This window comes from Crotalus tigris, unplaced genomic scaffold (genome assembly GCF_016545835.1).
Source record: "Crotalus tigris isolate CLP2741 ecotype Arizona unplaced genomic scaffold, ASM1654583v1 scf7180000024369.3102671, whole genome shotgun sequence".
Lineage (NCBI taxonomy): Eukaryota > Metazoa > Chordata > Lepidosauria > Squamata > Viperidae > Crotalus > Crotalus tigris.
In genome coordinates this window covers 284,684-305,630 of record NW_024100539.1, presented here as the reverse complement: position 1 = coordinate 305,630, position 20,947 = coordinate 284,684, and the positions used below count along the sequence as shown (strand labels likewise).

Below are 20,947 nucleotides of genomic sequence, written 5' to 3'. Positions count from 1 at the left end.
TTCTGACTAATTAATGTATATGGTCATATGATTCTTGTATATGCTAAAGTATATATGTATTGATGGTATTTCTATGCTGCAATCAGGCCCAAAACATCAGAAAAGTAGCAAATATTTTCTTCTAAACACTTACTCACTTGACCCATGATCTTTGACTATTCCCAACTATAATAACATTTTATCTGAAAATAATGTTAATAAAACATTGTGATTGGCCCACAGGGCCTGATTGCTAATCGTGTGTGTATGCATGCATACGTGTGTGTGTGTGTGTGTGTGTGTGTATACATTCCAAGAGCACTAACCAGCTTCTAAGAGGTAAATCATAAAAGGAGGCTAATCTCTCCCAAATACTAGTATTTCAGACTAAGTTTTCATCTCTTTATCCTGCTGGCTAAATCTCTCCAGTTAGTGGGTGGACTGTCTATAGTTATACAGTTACCTACACGAGCAAGAGTTACAGACTATCTCTGTCTGAATGGGCTTTAGTTTGGTCTCACCTAAACTGGTTTTCTTTTTATCTTAGACGTATGTAAAACGGAGGTCTCCAGTACGGAAGAGTCATCAGCAATAGACCTTTGGACCCTTGTTAATCTACTTTTTAACCAAACCTCTCCTGAAAGTCTTCGGAACTATTCAGGGAATCAACTCGTTGAAATGCAACAGAAGCTTCAAAGAGTATCAAACTACATGATCAATAGTCTGAAATCCCGTTACGAGTTGTTGTAGTTTTATGAAACCACCAAAGTTGTTTGAAGAATAGTTTTGATTGCAGGGCAGTTTTGTTTTTAAAATCCACATTTTAAATTTGAGATTAATATTTAGTTTCACAAGTTTTAAATTTGAGATTAATAGTTAGTTTCATTACATATTTTAAGTAAAAGGGATTTCCGTAACTTGAAACAAATACAGCATTGGAGTATAAATATTAAAGATCCAAATTCTGTGGATTTGCATTTTAAGGTTTTCTTTTTTAATTGCTGCTATGCACAACTTCCAAAATGTGTTAAGATGTGCAGTAATGACTGTCAAACATGCTCAAATAAGGAGCAGTATACTGTATATTTTAAATGTTAAGTGTTTTAAATGAAAAGGCTTTGGGGCATCATCAGTATTGAAGCCTTGGTTTTGTTGTTCTGACTAATGTTTGAAGTGTTAATTCATTTACCAAAATCTTCAAAATCAATCTTTCAACTGATAGTAGTTTGGAAGGTACTAGTTTTATAGCTTCATTACCATATTAAGAAGCATGGTGTTTCATTAGCATACTAAAATATCCCAAAGTTTTTAATAGGACATAGTCTATTTTTTCATAAATATAGTATGCAGAAGAAAAAAGTGTGTCAGTGCATAATTCCAATAAGAAATTCTCAGGATCTGATCACATCCTCTTTGAATTTTTATATACCACAAAGGATCTATTTGCCCCATTCATGAGTCCTATATAAACTGGACATAAGAATAATTTTGTATATTATGTATAGCTGTACTAAATTATATCTGTATGAAAGGCAGCATCTAACATGTTTGAATGGGAGGAACTTTGTATAGAGGATATTTGTGCTTTTTAATGTTGACACCACAGTGGGATAAATTTATGTTTTAGGAAATAAATATATATAAATAAAATATATAATTGATTGAATAAAATGGTTGTCGTTATTTTGGGGAAGAACTGTGTTCTGTTAAGATTAAAATTAGTTTTCTGAAGAGAAAGGATTTTTAAAACGGTATTTAAACTGTGTAATAATAACTGCAGGGAAAAGAGACAAGGGTGAATCAATAGGTTTGGGCCTTTGTAAAGGTTAATAGAAAGCAACTTCACAACCACATTAATCTAGCCATTGCGCCTTCTGTGATTATATGATGAATTAATTACAATTTTAGTTTTTCAGCATAAATTGGTAATGAATAATAGGGTAGGACAGAACTTAAGAGAATAAAAGACTATCATTAAGGTAGGATTATGCTTTCAGTATTTAGGCAGGCACAAGCCATATAAGAATTTATAAGCCAGTTCTGCAAACATTATTAAACAGTGTTGTCCTTCATCTATTCCAAAGAACCAACACAAGAATTTCCACTGAAGTAGATTAAGGGAGAAAGCCCTGATTGTTTAAAATGTCAATGTGAAAAGTATGAAAATTCTGCCAGGTTCCAACAAATAAACAGTGTTGTCCTTCATCTATTCCCAAAGCTGTTGGAAATGACTCAGAACAATCATCTAGTCTTCTTGGATTTTGATGCGGATCCTGGAGTTTTTACCCTTTACTTGTTACTGCTCCCCACTTGTTTGACATTGCAAGATAGGTTGGATAGAATGTCAAAGATTGTGTCAATTCAGCACTCCTGTTTATTTAAGTTTTAAATTTTCCTGTTCTCTTGTAATCTTACCCTTCCAGTTTGACGTCGCGGTAAAACAGGCCAGGAAGACGGGGCTCTGTCTTCCATGTTCGATTTTGTTCCTTTGGGGACCATAAAAAGGGTCAAAAGTCACCCTGGGGAGGCAATGAAGAAGGAGGGGACATCATATATCACAGAGAGGTGGCACACCCCATTTGATCCGAGGAAGCCCTCCAAACCAGCACAGGAAGGACTGTTTACATTCATGTAGCCAGTAAGAAACTGCAGACAACCGAAGACAAGCACTAACCAACATTTTTGAGCAACGTAGATGGAATTGGGTGAGACTTTATCCTCTTTTTATGACCTTAACACTATTTTCCTGGAAAAAAGAATGCCCAAAAGAAAGAATCCCCCTTGATGAGAGAGGGAAGGGAAGTTTTTGATCCGATTCCTCAGGAAAAGAAAAGCAGAGAATTAATTGCTTTGGGGAAAAAAAGAGAAAACTACAAGACCAATTTGGAATTAATATACAGATATACAGCTTTGAAATTTGGGGACTAAAAGTACCTTTGAGACTTTTTCTTAGAAAAAAATATTTGAAACTTTGTAAAACTGGCCTGCACTTGGAAGGCTGAAAGTGGCGAATCATGGCACTACTTGACTTGAAGCCCGGACTTATATAAGATTCTTTGTTGTTCCTGGAAACTTTCCTTTTTGCAGACTGCAGCTGGGAAAAGGGAAAAAAACAAACAAACTCTTCGGCTGCTTGTCTGTGTTGGAGAAGGTATTGGACTACAAAGACTACATATAAAAACAAAATGAGTCTTCCATACTGAGCTTTAAATAGCAAAAAATTATCTTTACATCTGTCTCCAAAGCTCCCAGCGTGATATATCAAAAAGAAAATGTTAATGAATCTCAGAAAGAAATTCTGTCTATGTTGAAAACAATCCAAGAGACAATTGTTTTATTTCATGATGAGACTAAAAATAATGCAAATGAGATAAAAAAAACAATTTTCTAACTTAAACTTACAAATCGAGATAATAACTACAGAGAAGTAACCAATAACCCAGAAAATAGAAGGAAAATCAGAAGAAATGGTTCTAAAGATGAAGGACTTAAAAGAAGAAATTAATAGACAGACAAATGAAAAATCAGAGAATGCAGCGATAACATTGGAAATGGAAAAGATATTTTACTTGCCAAGATCTCAGACCACATTTGAGGATAAGGAAGAAAAGCTGATCGAACAGATGATAAAGCATTTAGGAAGAAATGCTGAATATTGACAAACCTCTCTTCTGGTGATAGACATTTTTCCATACTAGGCAAATACAATTTGTATTGTTATAAGTAAATATACAATTGCCTATCAACATTTGTTACATTTTTCTAATAGTGTTAATAATATCAGTTTAGAATATCTTTACTAACCAAAGCATATCATAATTGCATTTGCACTCAATATCCATTTATTCAGTCTATATCCCATTTTCGCGTTTTTCAATTATAATTCCCCATCCATGTTCAAAATATTCCAATCATTTATAATTTCAGAACAAGTTATATTTGGGTAACCAATAGCTTCCCTTATTCAAAGTTCTTAACATTCTAATTTCTCTTTTCATACCAAGATACGATACTCTGATTACAAATCCTATCTAGTTATAATAATACTTTTATTTTTAGCAATCTATTCTTAACCATATTCAAACATCATTCTAATTGATAATATAACATCCCCTCTAATAGGTCAAAAATTCTATTTCCTTCAGTCTTACTCTAGTTTTCTTTCTTTGCCAACTAACTTTCCAAGTTAGTGCATTTGAATCATCAAATGGTTCTTCCTCTATTTTTGTGTCTATTATTTGAGAAACAATTTAGTTAAAGCATTTTTGGGAGAACTAGCCCGTTGATTTCATTAAACAGCCTCCTCCAATTCCCCACAATTCTGCTAACGGCTTTATCTTCCATTCCGTCAGCTCTCCTTCCTTATCCTCCAGTATATTCTGAAACCTTGGTTTGTAAAATGTCTTTTCCTTTTCTAATGTTATCGTTGTGTCTTCTAAGTCTTCATTTATTTGAGTCTGATCACTGTTTTCTTCCTTTAGATCCTCAAAATTTGTGTCAGCATTCTTTGGTTTTCCTTCTATTTCTGGGTTGCTGGTGTCTTCTCTGTAGTTATTTTCTGAGTTTGTAGATTTAAATTAGAAGATTGTTCTTTTATCTCCTTTGTATTATTTTGAATCTCATTACGAGTTAAGCGATTGTTTCTTCTATTAATTTCAATATGGAGAGAATTTCATTCTGTGGTTTATCAGTATTTTCTTGGTAATGTGGCAAACTGAAACTTCTAGAGACGGATGTTAAGGATGTTTTTTTTTACTATTTAGAGCTAAGAATGAAACATCCATTGTATTTTTGTAAGTAGTCTTTATAAATTTATCCAACCAACTACCCATTCTTAAACCTCCCTAAGCAGATTTCAAATTTTTCTGTCCAATGAGAAAGATATCCATTAAAGATTGTAACAAGATTTATAATCAAGATTTATAATCCAAAGTGTTTCATCATATCAGGCAGTAGTGTATGTTTCTTCTACGGGAAAATAGTTCCACCATACAGCTCTGAAAGTCAGTATGTCAAAGCAAGAATATACAGTATTTGCAGCACTTCTTTGAAATGCTTCATTAGTCGGAACATGTGACACAGTATTTGGGTTCATAGTTCAGACAGGCCAATTTTAGAATAACATTATCATCTCTGCCACATAGATAAGTAGCCCCCAAGTCTGTTCCTTTTTCTCAGCTGCAGTTCTCGAAAATAAAAACTTCAAGGCCAGCCAAAGTCTTATCTAGCTCTGGGCTTCGAGCCAGGTTTCCTTTAGGCATAAATAAATTGTAGTACCATAATTCACCACTTTTTCTTCTTGTGACATATCCATTATCGGACATTGGCGGTCATGTTGGCAATCCTGTTTTTATCAGCAGCTGCACGAAAAAATGCTGCTGAGTTTTGTCCAAACCAATTCACCACTAGATGTCATCAATGCCATTTTTCAGTTTTTAAATCCAAAACTTTGGGCAAAATTTCAGGAAGAAGTCTTAAAGTCATGAAGAGAGGCTTAGATCTCACCCAATTTCATCCACATTGCTGTAAGATTGCTTGATAGTGCATGGTGTCTTCCATTGACAGCAGCTTCTGACTGGCTACAGGAATGCAGCCATCTTTCCCCCACCGGTTTGGAGGGCTTCCGCACCCCCCATCAATGAGTGTCCCCTCCTTGCTTGCTGCCTCTGTGTGCTGACTTTTGACCCTTCTCAGAGTCCCCCAGCAGGGCGAAATCAAACACAAAAGTCGGAGCCCATCTTACTGCATCTGCCTTGCCTGAAGCCAAAACCAAAAGCCCTTCCAAAAATACTTTAATCAAATTCTCTTCCCCATTCCAAGCAATACATATAAAAACAGAGAAAACATTACTTGATGATTCAAATGTACTGACTTGGATAGTTATTTGGCAAAGGAAGAAAGCTAGAGTAAGACTCAAGAAAATAGAAATTTTGACTTACTAGATTGGATATTATATTATTAAACAGAGGTTTGAATATGTTTAAGAAAAGAGATAAATGTTAGAAATAGAAGTATTATTATAATTAGAAAGATAGGATTTGTAACTAGAATATTATATTTTGTTATGAGATGGGAAGTATGAAAATTCTAAAAGGGTCTGAAAAAGCGAACCTCTTGGTTACCCAAATATAACCTATTATGAGAAAATTATAACCGATAGAAATATTTTGAACATTCATGGAAAATTAAAATGTTAAAAAAAGGGAAAAACAGGATATTGACTGAACAAGTGGATTTTAAGTGCAAATACAATAGAGATATGTTTTGGCTAGAAAAGATACTATAAACGGACACTATCAATATTATGTATAATACCAGAAAAATGTGATGAAGATGTCTATATTTAATTGTATATGTATTAACAACAATAAGAACTGTATTTGTCCAGTATGGGAAAATGTAAACCCCACTGGAGGAATAGAGGACCAAGGAAGCACTGGATGGTGTAGTATTGGAAGTAGACTGAGAAAGTTAATATGTACCACTGAATTATTAGTGGACCCAGACAGCACGTTGTTTATTAAGTACTTATGATTGTAAAATTAGAAAACTAATAAAATATGCATTTAAAAAAAGAAGAAGAAGAGGTGGTCCACCAGAGAGACTTTGGGAGACTGCTGGGTCACTTTGGAGGAATGAGGCCAAGGGAGAAAGCTAAAATTTTTGTTGTTCTCAGGATGCTGGAGGAAAGCAGGAAAATCTCACTGTAGTGAGTTGGACTTTGATTCCAAAGAATCAACACAAGAATTTCCACCGAAGTAGATTAAAGGAGAAAGCCCCCATTGTTTAAAATGTCAGTGTGAAAAGTATGAAAATTCTGCCAGATTCCAACATATACTCAGTTTCTATGTTGGTTGAGACCTTTGATATATGTGGGTTCAGCAATCTCTTGTTCAATTATGCAATTAAATAATGTTTTTCCAAAACAATCTTGGAAGCCTACAATCAGAGTTCAACCTCCCAGGATTCCCCACTGTAGGTTTCAAAATGACCATTGATTAACCAAGAGATTGCCCAACTCAACATATGTTAAAAGGTTAAAAATATGAAGTTTTAAAACATTGAAGGTCTAACAGTCTCCTGTGTTACCTGACCCTGTGCAATCAACCTCTCTTCATCATCCTGCCCCCAACCCAGTTTTAATCCAGGATCAGTTTAGTTTTGCATCTCAGGAAGTGAGATGCAGCTCCTAAAGCTTATAGCTTTTAATAAAATTGTGTAAATGGGGAAACATACTACCAGTCTCCTGATATGAAACTGTTAGAAGAGTTGTACCACTGGTTCAAAGTGCAGTGTCATTATTGTACTGGCGATACCCAATTGCAAGTTGCATGCCTGTTTTGCCTCTTCTTTGCACAGTTCCATACATTCATCCTTCATCTACAGCTTGGACATTGACAATTGCATCACCATCTTTGAAAGAGTCTTCATCAGCATCTGCTGCTGTGTAGTCATACACAGCACGGTAAGTCTTCTATTGTATCATATTAGAGAGAGAAGGAATAACCAAATGTTACTAGCATAAACATAGAATGCAGCGAACAATCAATTCAACACTGCTGCAGCTGTGCAACTTTCAATAGAAAGACCTCCCTCCCAAATACATTAAAGATACTGTTCAGTTCCACAAGTGAATATATATTCATCCCAAAGATGATTATTCGTTCAGACACACGAGGGTTCTTTTTTCTCCCAAGAAATGGCAACTCTTCCACCCAGGCAGGCAGGCAATGATGAGGTAATGATAAAATTTGACATAATCCAAGTTTCTTCCCCATTTACAATTTGCCATCATGACCTTATATGTAAGCATGTAAGGAGCAAAGCTTGATGTCATGAACCAGGTTCCACCATTTTGATGAGGTCATGGCTTGTTATGGACTCACAGGCTCGATTGACAAATACCCTCTGCCTGCAGAAATCTTCATTTTTATAGATACTTTGGTTGGATTGTTTTGCTTACTCCTGCAGTAGATGGATGAGAGGGGATGGAAGATACTGTAGTCTGTTGAGTCGCAACAGAAGATGATCTTTGTTGTGGGAGCTCTACAGTTTTGGCATGTTTGTAATCCACTAAGGAAGGAAACAAAGTTGAAATGTATCAGAAGAAGGAAACAGAAAAACAAAAAAAAGATGGTATGTTTTCAAAATACAGTTAAATGGTGCTTGAACACTGGGTATGTTTTCAAATTGTGTTAGTGGTTGGGATTAAACATTACTGTAGCACTGATGCATGCATTGTTAGAACATCTCTTTGTAAAAAAAATGGTAAAACAATATCTGCCCACAGGGTTTTGTTTCATTTTCTGATTGAAAAGAATCACTCTGAAATTGTACATTAAATAAATTATGGCAGTTATATGTTGCATTCCCAAGAAGGTGTAATCATGCTATAACTAAGCCTTATGTAGGAATAAAAAATAATGTGTGTCTCTTTAGTAGCTAATGTTGATACGATGACAGCCAACATATTGCATTATTCCTAGTCTTCCCACTCTGCTTTATCGGCGCTGAATTGCTTTGAGCAATGACTTACAAGTTATGTATGACTTGTATGTTGTATGTTACCAAGCAAACTAATACCCTTAAGAAAGAGAGGCTGGATCAGAAAAATGAGGAGTTGGATTTCGGTATTCCAATACAATCTCCAATATTAGATTCTACTTTGAATGAAAACCCCCTAAGGACAGCAGCAACTCCTCACCTTCTAGTGATATAATTTCAGCCACACCACAGGTAGTGGTGAACAGAAGGCAGGCTTTTGTAACTTTGGAAAAAATTGATGACTTCGACAATGGATCTTTTGGTCCTTCGGTTTTAAGTAATATTTCTTTAACATTAATGAACCCCTTTATCTAGAAGGAAAGCACGGTTGTTTCAGATGTCTCTCCAAAAGGAAAGCAGACCTGGAGAATAAAAGTTTCTTAAAACTCAGAGCAAGAAAAACCGTCTCTGGCACAAAGAGGTCACACTCAGAAATCTTAAATGCTCTAGAGATGTGTGTCAAAGCAAAAAGAAGTAAAGTAGAAAACAGTACTGAGCCAAAATTGAAGTCTAACGACATGATTGAGATAAAGAATGGAGAGCACAGAGAGAATATTTCTCCAGAGATTGATATTCACGAAGAGGCTATGTCCAAAGTTACCCAAAGTCCTGATATTTCACTTAACCCGAAAACATTAAGACGTTCTTTAAGACAAAAAGGAGAAACTGATGGAACTGTAGATAGTCAAGGCAAAAAGGACAATCCACAAAAGAAGGAGAAGCAAAAAGACGATGAAAAAATTCTGCCAAGGAAGATGGCAAAAATAGGGAGACTCCTGGGCAAAAAGAAAACGCTGAAACACTTGAAAAACCCTCTGATGCATCAGGACGTTTGGATGTAAACAGCGCTAAAGAAAACATAGACGCTAGAGAGAACAGCCAAAAAAAATTGAACATGAATCTTGGGAAATCTTGGGATGATAATAATTTAATAATAAGGCTATTATTAAATCAGTATTTAAAAATTACTGTGACAAAATACTTATAGAAGACTTGGAAACCGCAGCATTTGTAACAGTTTTATCTGATGCATCCAATCATAATGAAACTAAATTGTATGCAATACTAGTAAGATATTTCAATGTTACAAGAGCATTCAAGTAAAAATTTTAAATTTAAAATCTATTGAGGGCAAAACTGCTGAAATTTTGTCAAACCATCTATACAGAATAATAGATGAAAACAATTTGAAATCCAAAGTTGTTGCACTAACAGCTGATAATACAAACACAAATTTTGGTGGTCAAAGACGCAAAGGGGTGAATAATGTATATGTAAAATTACAAGATTTACTCCAAAAGAAAATACTAGGAATAGGTTGTAATGCACATATTTTGTCAAATGCAATCAACAAGGCATCATGTGCCACACCGATTGATGTAGAAGTAATAATAACTACAATTTATTTGTATTTTAGTCGTTTTACCGTTCATGTGGCTACTTTAAAACAATCTACAATTATTTGAGCCTTCATATTTTTAAAGTTTAGACAAATGTTCTAAAATCCTGGAATCGTTTTTCAATAATGAAATATCTGAGATATTAATGTATTTTGTACATAATCAAGCATCTATTTTTCACAAAACAATTCCAAAGATTGAAGGTGAACACATTTCAGCTACAGAAGTTAGTCTTATTTTGAATGACTTTATCCTTCAATATAAAACTCGATTTGAAGAAAAATTTCTTCCTTTAGTTATAAAAAGAAAATTGTCAGACTTAGAGGAATCAAATCTGGGCATAACGGAAAGGCTTATCAAAGAAGTGCAGAATTTTTACCAGACATGTTTTCAGTATATTGAAGAGTGGTCTGAAAGAAAACTCACAGGAAATAACAGTTTTCAATGGTGTTTTTTTTACTTCATCGCAAGTATATTGGACAGATATTGAATCTTGTGTTAAGTTTTTATCTAAAGAAATGTCAGACATTAAAATAGACGACAATTGTCCCTTTGAAGAAATTAGAAGACTGAATGTATTTTTAAATTCTGAAAAATTAATACAATGGGAAAATAAACACGTTGAAATTGATAAAAGATGGGTGGAAATATTCAGCCATTTCAAAAACGAACATATTCCATGTGAAAGTTTATTTATTCTTGTTCAATTTACATTGTGCTGCCCTGGAACTAATGCAGCAGTTGAAAGGGTTTTTTCAATTGCTAATGATTTTTGGAAAAGTGAGAAATTGAGATTGAATGTTGATACTCTAACTGCAGCACTTGCCGTAAAATTCAATGTGAAGAATATTTCTTGTTCCGATATTTCATATATATTGTTAGAAGATGATACATTGACAAAAAATATTCATTCAATGGAAAAGTACTCATTTAAATAATAATTAATAGGCATGTAAGCATAATTACAATATAAAATGTTATTGTTACAAATGATTTTTATTATGCGTTTATCGTATTATAGTGCATTCTGTATTATTGTTGCAATGAATATAATGTGTCTTTTATTTACGATATTTTTTTCTTGAATTTATTTTGTCCTCCTTTTCATTGTAAAAAAGTTGGTCACCTTACTTTTAGGGAACAGAGAGCCTCCTTAAGGAACAAGTGACTATGGTAACATTAATTAAAGAATATTGTATATAGCTAACAGTAGTACTAAAGATGTCAGTTTGCAGAGAAATCTGCTAACAAATAATTATGCTCTATAAAATAAAAATCTGCTAGGAATTGTTCAGTGGTTTTTACAAAATCTGTACCACTCATAACATATATCTGCAATCTGCTGAAACTCTTTTGCTTAAGTAATGCAAGCCAGAGGGTTCAAGTGGGGTGCAGCATATGTCATTATTTGCACGCAGAATGGCAATAGTTACCTTATTCATAACATCAGCATTGTGCTTTGCAAGTTCCATATCCATTGAATCAGTCAGCTTCTTAAAAGGAAAAGCACTTGGGTGCTGGCGATACTTGGTGTCACTTGCAATTTCTTGGACTTTCTTGGACTTCTCAATATCCAAAGACCCAGCAGGGCTCCAACCAAGACCTTTATACTATTCATTATAATCTTGCTTATATTCATGCTGTAGACAGAGAATGAAACAAATCTATAGTTCAACAGCTTTTAACTATAATAATATAACACACACACCCATGGATATATCAAAAAGAAGCATCCTGTGAGTAAATGATGACATGATGAATTACAGCTTCAGGTCACTTTGAGTAAGAGATAATCCTTTTGTTTGTTTTTTTGTTTGCTTTATTATTTAATTAGTAAGCACTGCAAAATTGTAAAAATTGCTTGATTTATTATTTAATTAAAAATAAGTATTTCCTTTCTAAAGTATTGAACAGCAGTGTGTCTCACATGATTTCTTAAGAATAATCAAGTAATAATTCTGACTCTACAAATTAGCAGATTTTATTTTTTATTCTCAGTTGTATAATGCAATGTAGGAAGAATATAATCTATTTGTACCTAGTATAGATCTTCCTAAAAGTACATCTAATTACTGCAACTTCATCTTTCTAAGAAATTATAGTTATTATATCTGTGAAACCAAGAAACACATTTAGTCCAGATAATTATTCCACTGAGTGGCATAAAATATGTATTGATTTCTTTGTCCCAATATCATTCCAGATTATCCTGATCAGTGCACACTTGATGACCTCATGGCAGAGCAACAGAATCACAATTAATGTTGCTAGTTTCTGGGCAAGATCTGTTTAACTTGTGCATATTTTATTCTTGCATTTTATATTTTAAATTTTATGTCATATAGTATGCCTTATTTTAATTGTGATCCTCTGACACAGATAAACATTGCAGATCTATACAATAATGCTTTTTAAAATACTTCCCCCCCCTTCTCTGTGATTTATATAACTATGATTTTGAAGGCTGGTGACTATCCTGCTGACTTTGCAATTCTGCTGACTAATTTACTTGTTCTATTTTAATGTAAAACTACTGCCATGGACCCTGGCACATAGAATACGGATGGAATTCAAATAATCCATTTTGCACAATATCATTTTATACACAGTTGATAAAGTCTGTTATTAGATTACTAACTGATTTAAAAAAAAAACCCCAAACCCTAATATCTGCAGCAGTTGTCTCACTGGATTGTTTTGACATGGTGTAATGGGAAAGACTAAAAATGGTTTTGGATAACTATCAATTATTAATTAACTATCAACTAATTTGAACACATTATTCAAAGACTGTCTGGAGAAAGCTGTAATGCTGGAAAAGGTGTAAGGAAAGGAAGGAAGAGGATGACTAGCAATAAGATAGATGGATAGATGACTGCAACATTGGAAAACCTGGAAGAACCAGTTAGGAGTAGATAGTCGTGGAGAAAATCTATGTGGTTGCTAATCTATGTGATGGCATATAATCAATCAATCAAATGGGAAAATTTGGAAAAAGTTTTTCCTCTTTTTTATGTGGTCACATAATGTGGATTATGTGGTCACAAACTATGGATCAATGTGTGGTACACTGTTCTAGTTTGCTAAGGATATTTCAAATGGAAATCTTCATCTAGCAAAATGTCTTGCAGAACTTAACAAGAATGTCCTTTATCTCCTCTTGTTTTTCATTTGATATTGGAACAGTATTCTACAAATGAAACACAAGAGGGTGCAGTTGAAACCAAAATGCTATAAAGTATTGATGATAGTTTCTCTATAATTACAAATTTTTATACTAAAATATATTGATAGTGTATTATATACTGTAAGTTATTCATTTAGTCAAAATGTTTTTACTGACATCTGTAAAAATTGGGATTTCCCTTTTAACTATGTGGCAATACTTCTTGCAAAGGATTTTTTTTTCTCAGTTAAAAAATCAACATAAATTGTTAAAAATCCTGTTGATTTTATGGATAAAGAGGAAAATTATAATTCTGATCTTTATTCACCCAACAAATTTATATCCAAGGACAATTTCAGCCGAACATTGCAAATAATCTATTTATATGTATATTAAACCCATTTATTATAAAATAGTTTATTAAAGCATTTCATTTTTATTAATTTTTCACATTTTTGAACTGCCCATCCCCCTCAAAGATAAACAAACATATAAAAAGCATCTTTCAACTAAATAGTAAAAAAAAAAAAAGATTCCAAGATCTTACATCACTTTGAACCCGATTCATATTTCTGGCCAATTCTACATTCAGGGCATCCGGCAGAAAGATATATTTATGGATGAGCCTTTTGTAATTGGTATTGGTGATGTTGGCTTGTGCTTCTTTGGCAGCCATAATGCTGACAGTATCGGCAGGCGTGTTGTATCTCGTTTTGCTGCCTTCATAGGCTTTCTTGTACTCGCGATCTGACTGCATCTTGGCCACTTGCATGAAATGGACAAGCTTGGGTCATCTTGGAGGCTGTGGAAGCCAACGAGCTTACCCTTGTCCTGTTCACAACCTAACTTATATTTGTACTGCAGAGAAAACAGAAAGTGAAATGTAAGCTCAGGAGGGTCAATACTGAATTGTAACTTTATCATACAGTAATAAAATGAAAATGGATATAGGTACAGATTGAACAGATTGTTAGAAATGGTAAAATTGGTTCCAAAGGTGCCTTTTTATCCACAGGGGCCTTCTGTAAATTTTCTTCAGCGGGAAAAAACCAACAATATCGACTGTAAACTTACATCACTGGCGATTTCCCGAGAAGCTTTAGCAGCTTTAATAGGGATTGCATCATTTCTGAGATCATAGCCTTTCTTCTTAGCTCCTTCCAGAGAATGTTTGTATATTTTCTATGTGGAAAAAGAAAGGAAAGTATTTAAGGAATACACTACAGTACAGAGACAGAACATTAATGCTTGATAAGGTATGATTACAAGTGTAAATATTTCTTAGCATTCTGGAAAAATTAGGCAGATCCAGAAGAAAAAGTAAATTTGATGGAATAGAATTAATGTAATGCAATGATTCTGCAGGTTAAAAGTTATTTATTCTTTGTTCTGAAAGCCATCCTGAATCTTTAAAAAAAAACATAAGTGATCTTAAAATCTAAACTGCTAATTTATATGTTGGTCAATGCCAGATTACAAACCTACACCAGGGCTCTTTTCACAAACAAGCCACACAATCTGTACTTGGTGCCATGTCCCTCATCCCTTATGATGCTGTGGAATTGGTTAATTAAGATATGTAACTATTCTTAGCATCCAAAAGAGCAACAACAGCTTTACAGCAATTTTACTGGAGCTCTAGAGAGGCATTTTTACATTTTGTCAGAGCCTGAAAATTAACCTGCCAAAGGGATCCTGAAATTTTCTCTTCCTGTAGCTGAGATGCTAAGGTATCTGACCACAGTTCCCCCTCCACTCCCAGGCATTCCAGTGGGGCAGATTTGCCATTTGCTTTAACAATCACATCACCAATAGCTTGTCTAGAAGGTCATTTTTTTCTCTCCCTTTCTGCAAAAAGTAAAAACAGCAAAGGAAGAGTCTGAGTGAATCAGAGTAGGATGCCAAATTATTGCCAAAGATCTGCAGGGCACTGTGGTGTCTGGGTAGAAAAAAAGGCCTATTTAATTATGCATATCTAGCAATGGAACATTTCAGTAAATGAACACTGGCTTTGGAAAGCTTTCATAAGCATTTTTAATACCATGCCAGGATAATTCTCGACTTTCTATTCAAGTTCTAGTGAACAGTGGTTTTGATTTTTCTTCTTCTTTAAGTTGTATTTTTTTCCTTTTTCTTCTTTGTTAACTTGGTATAATGGTAATAATAATGGTATAATTCTCAGAAGCCTTCTCCAACTTTAAAATTCAATAGTGTCAATACTCTTCTTCAAAACCCACAATGATCACTAGATGGCAGCAAACATTCCTATATCTTCCTGTTGCCCTCTAATGGTTATCTGGATGTTTTCAGCACCAATTTGGTAGCCCCCCCCATTTAAGACATCTCGAACGGAATACCTTTGGGGGTCCTTTAATTTATTGGAGGAGGAGGAGGAGGAAGCAGACCTCACAACATCTGTTTGCTTGCTTATTATTATTGGGGGTGAAGGGTGACTTCAAGTCAGCATTGACTCCTGATGACTGCCTGGACAGGTCCCTGCAGTTTTCTTGGCAAGATGTCAGAAGTGCTTTGCCACACCCTCCTTCCCAGGGCTATGACTAGCCCAGGGGTAGGCAACCTTGGCTCTTTTATGACTCGTGGACTTCAACTCCCAGAATTCCTGAACAAGCCACGCTGAGGGGAAAGGGAGAGGTTTCCAAACTGAGCCATGCTGGCTCAGAAATTCTGGGAGTTGAAGTCCATGAGTCATAAAAGAGCCAAGGTTGCCTACCCCTAGACTGGCCCAAGAAGTTTTCCTTAATTCAGCCTATGGTCTTATGTCAACAAATATGAAAAAAGCAATACAACGCTAGATAAATCTCTTTATTGATTAGTTGAGTTTGCATAATGCAATATTCAAATATTAGATAAATCACATTTTACTCAGCAACTGAGCGTTGGACAGCCTACTGGCCCTGCCTTCAAATTTACAAGAATGATTTGTTTTTCACTTTATATTTAAATATTTTCTAAGGTTTGTTTCCAAGTCTACAACTTCATTTTACCGGACATATCAAGGGGATGATCCGATAGAAAACCCGCTAAATGGGAGTCTGAACTAAAGTCATAAACTACTATATCGTGTGTGTGTGTGTGTGTGTGTGTGTGTGTGTGTGTATTAAATTGAGGTTTCATATGTTCTTGCATAACAGCAGATTTTACACTCGGACTAGTGCACATAAGAATTTAATCCACAGATTTTCTGATGATGCTAATTAAATTCTGCCATCTAGCGGTTTCAAAGAGAAGCATCTAAAGTACCACAAGCATTTATATAGATGGGACACAGAGGGAAATAAATGGAAAGGTAATTACGTTCTCACATCAGCATTACCCTAATCTGACCAATTATTAGGGTTGCCCAAAGCTTCAGAATAGCCCTTTACTCTGATGAAGTTTCATGCAGCTGCTGATTGAAGCAACAAGTACTCTCTTCTTTTATAAAAGAAAACTGGTGGATTACAGTACTATGCTTCACTTTACTTGTTGGCAGTTTAGTAGCCTTGACAAGATTCCTGTGCATACACAGAAGCTAGGACTATCCACACTACAAATATCCATACACACTACAAATATCCATAAGGTGATTTGATAGCCAAAAACCAAACACTCGCATTCCTTTCCTGCCATTCATGGGTTTTGGGTTTTTGATTTTGTGAACCCCAATGCTGATAGCCTTAAGAGAAATCTTTTCTAGTGAGCTATGAGCTTTTCTAGAGAGATAAATATGTAAATGCATTAAAAGCGTCTTTAACTGCTGAAACTGCTGGAGGGCATGCAAGAGGCAACAGGAAATGCCTTAATGAGGCAGGTCCTAGTGCCTTCTCCCCACCACAAAAACTATATAGCCACTGTATCGTGAAGAAGACAAAGAAGAATCCTTCACACAAGCCTGCTGGTTAGTCCAATATTTTGGGTTCACAAATCCTGAAAGACAAGATCACAAATCAACCAGACTAGATGGATTCTAGCAGCATAACAAGCCTAAAATTAAGCAATTTGGGTTTGGTGATGCTGTGTAAATCCAGGCTCAAGAATTAATCAGAATAGGACTCAACAAGTAGACACAAGTGCCAAATCCCCTCTAAACATCTGGCTGACTGTGCAACTAGCCAGGATAATAATTAAACTTGTATGCCACCCAATTCCCAATGACTCTCTTAGGACACCAATCTCAGTAGATTGGGGGCTGCACGTAAGATGCTTACTCCATTCCTTTGCATTATATTCACACTTCTTTGCAATATAAACAATACAGTTTATTTCAAACTGTGATCACTGTGAACAACACAAACGTATGCATTGAATTAAGAGGCGTGTAAAGAGCTGCATTCAAGTTTACAAGGCTGTATCCAATCACTCTTAATTGAACCTTCAAATCAAAATTGCCAAATCATTTTTTGTGCTTGTGCATACTTTTTACCAATTTGAACTTTTCAACAGAATCAATTCCATGATTTTAATTCCTCTCCCACAACTCAAATTGGACCTGGAGTGAAGTACAGTACAGTTCTAGCTGCAAAATATATTTGAACTTTTTTCAATCGAATCTACTAAATGCTTCCCACAATCCCGTTTTGTTAAAATTGAAACTTCTACATTTTGGTCACCCGATGAGTGAAGTGACTGGTGGCAAGTTTGTGTGCTTAGCTCACTTGGATGTAAAACTGATGTGTAGATTTCATATTCTATTAATTTAGCTAGCCTCATCTAAAAGTTCTGTTTTATGCAAACTACACTAAAGCATGATTTGCTTAACCCTGCTGTTACTGGGAGGCATTATCTCAAGTTTTGGCTTAGACCAACGTGATGGTCTGGTTCTACCTATTCACGTATTCCAAGCCTTCAAACCTCAGTCTGGGGGCTTATTATGGAGAAAGCTCTACTGGCTTTATTGAGTGGGGGTTAGTCCTAAAGGAGAGTTGGCTGCAATATCAGTTCGTCTACAACAAAATAAATGAGCAGAGCACCTCAGTCCAACCGCTGGTTCAAATCAGGTATCTTTGCATCGCGCAAAATGCCTTCCGGCGCGACCACCTCCTTCCCTTAATTCTTAACGGAGAGGAGACAGCAACCATTTTGCATGGTGCATAAGCGGCCCAGCTTCCTTCTGCCATCGGCAAACTGCCATCCCGCCCTTCGCCCTCTTCGCCCGCGAGAAAAGTACCGCGAGCGAGGGAAGCGCGTTCGAGAACGGGGGGCGGCTAGTTAACAGCCGTTTTCTCCCCTCGAGCGGTTAGTCAGCGATGGGACCCTGCGATGGGACGAGCCTGCGGGCCCTGCTGGAGACCCTGGAGGACCCGGCCGCTTCGCTGGGGGCGCTGACTGACGCCTTGCTGACCCTGACGAAGTGAGTCCCGACCACGACTCCTTGTGCTGTCCGCGACTGGATGCGAGGCGTGCCGGCGGCGTCCCTCTGGCCAGCCGTGGACGGGATGTTTTTGTTGAAAGAAACAACGGCAACTTTGTTTAGGGGGTGGCGCTCTTCTTGGCGCCCCTCCGGCCAGTCCGGGAAGGCGAAACAGAGACCAAGCGGTGCGCGTAAGCCAGGCACCTCTTTGCCGAATCCAACGCAGCGCAGCATCCTGACTCTACGCGGCTTCCTGAGCAAATCGCCACCTCGGATTTCTTTTCTTTGCCCAACGTGCTCCTCGGAAATTGGGGTTTTGTTCTGTTTTGTTGTCTTTCGTCCTTTAATGAATAGGGGGGCATAGCTGACAACTTTATCCCCCTGGGGCCGAAAAAGTTCCACAATTCACGCGCTTTCTCTTCCCTTTTTTTTTTTTTTTTTAACTTCTTCGATTTTTAAACGTGCCAACAAGGATTCCGTGCTTTTTGTAAAATGCTGTAGAAAAGAGAAGAGTTTTTAAGGGTAGCTTTTTTTTTTTTTTTTTTTTTTTTGACATGGTTGCAGGACATCTTCTGACATGCTAACGATGGTTCTAACTCGAACTAGTTTTTCCTCTTTTGAATCGCAGCAATTCGACTGGGGAAGCTTTTGGTGAAGGGGGCGCTTTCTTAAGGGATATTGGTTTGCTGCACAATTGAAGGCAAACACGTTCTGATAATGGCATGGGAAAAAGGCATTAGTGCCGTATCCCAATATAATTTTTTTTTAAATGGTACCATTGATTATGTGCCGTCGAGTAAATTCCACAGATTTTCACCAGGATGATCTGTTCCCGATCTAGTACTTCAGGATCTTCCAATGGTGTACCCCTCATCAGTGTAATTGAGTCCATCCATTTTGATGCTGGTCATCCTCTTCTTTTTCCTTCCATTTTCCCAGCACTGCAGACTTCTCCAGGAAACTAGTTCCTCACACAATATGTCCAGAATATGATAATTTGATCACAATGTAGTGAAAAATCTAGGTTTATTCTGTGATACATTTATTTTGGTCACTAAGTAAAACCACAATTGTGCTTTTCCTTCAGCATTAGTCACAAAGTTACTTTTTCATCACCATCGTAACTAAATGTGAAACAGGCTGTCATTATACAAGTCTGTTTTTGTCTTCATTGCCAATTCTAAGACTGGTTGTACCTATTGTCATTAGTTTTGTGTCTAATTTTAGTTTCATTTTTTTTTTTTTGCTCTGACTATTATTACTAGAGCTTAGAGATTCTTTGCATTTTGGGCTATCAGTAGTATCATCAGCAGTGCATATACTGTATAATTGATATTTATTTCTCCAGTTTTAAAACCATGCTCATCGTTTTTCAACCACTTTCTTTTAATATATATTCAACATATAAGTTGAATAAAATAAGAATATACAGGCTTGCCACACTCCTTTGGCAATCTGGAGCCAGTCTCACGTGAACAACCTAATCAAAGGCCTTTCTGTAATTAATGAAGCACACAGAGACTTCCTTTCGGTTTTCTTTGGCTTTCTCAGTTATCCAGGGTATATCATCAGTAATGCCTTATGTTCCTTAACTTTTTCTAAAGCTGGCTTGTCATCTTCTTTTCCCGGTAGGGCTGTAATCTTCATAATCTTCATTTTGTTAACATGTGAAAGTAAGGATATTGTATGATTTTATTAATCAGATTTATATGACTGTCCATCTTGCAAGAAGTGACTCTGAACAGCATACAACAATCAGTAGAAAGAATGAATATAAAATAATAATAAAAATAGTCATTATTAAAATTGTTTGAAAAAACCTAAGAAATGTAAAACATACAAACCACGTGGAGAGATTAAAAAAATCAACCTAAGAATGTTTCCAGTTCCCTGGAATCCCCAGATTTGCTGGCACAACCAGGTCTTGAGGGATTTCCAGAATGATTGACCTAATCTGAATTAGGGGGAGGATATTTCATAGGGCGGGCGCCATAGCAGATAAGGCTTGCCCTCCGGGATCTACCAAAAACAGGTCCCTGGTAGACGATGCCCACAGTATGCCTTCTCTGCCAGATCTAATGAGATGGGCTGATGTGATCGGGAGAGATGATCCATAGGATCCAGATCACCTGGTCCCATGCCATAAAGGACTTTAAAAGTTAAAACCAGCACTTTGAATTGGACCCAGAAGAAAACTGGCAGTTAATGCAGCTCTTGGTATGGCGATGTAATATATATTCTCTTGGGAGCACGCATAACTGCCTGCACTGCTGCATTCTAAATCAATTGAAGCTGCCTCATAATTCTTAAAGAGACCACATTACAGTAGTCCAGTAAGAATGATAGTTTGCATACTCTTTTCGCATCAAAATGCATTGAGTACCAAATTCAATGAGTTTCAAATCAGTTGAGTACCAAGGTTTCCCTGTATGGGTTTTATTTATCAATATTTACCGTATTAAAAACTAAAATGAATAAATCTACTGCCATTTGCAGATCTTGCAATAT

General features: G+C 36.0%; 2 protein-coding genes across 2 annotated transcripts in view; one reads left to right on the top strand and one right to left on the bottom strand.

The window, feature by feature from the left end:
* Positions 1–11,485: 11,485 nt before the first annotated feature.
* Positions 11,486–13,871, bottom strand: LOC120301134 (nebulin-like). The gene is made up of 2 exons (XM_039327896.1): positions 13,637–13,871; positions 11,486–11,563 (listed from the first exon to the last, which is right to left on the bottom strand). The coding sequence occupies exons 1-2, from the start codon at positions 13,859–13,861 to the stop codon at positions 11,534–11,536; spliced, it is 255 nt and encodes an 84-aa protein (XP_039183830.1). The 5' UTR covers positions 13,862–13,871; the 3' UTR covers positions 11,486–11,533.
* Positions 13,872–18,295: 4,424 nt separating this feature from the next.
* The window catches only part of LOC120301140 (telomere-associated protein RIF1-like), a 70,868-nt gene continuing 68,216 nt past the window's right edge, over positions 18,296–20,947 (top strand). Inside the window, exon 1 of the mRNA XM_039327903.1 lies at positions 18,296–18,439. Coding sequence (XP_039183837.1) covers positions 18,336–18,439 — 104 coding nt within the window. The 5' untranslated portion in view covers positions 18,296–18,335. The remainder of the gene's footprint in view (positions 18,440–20,947) is intronic.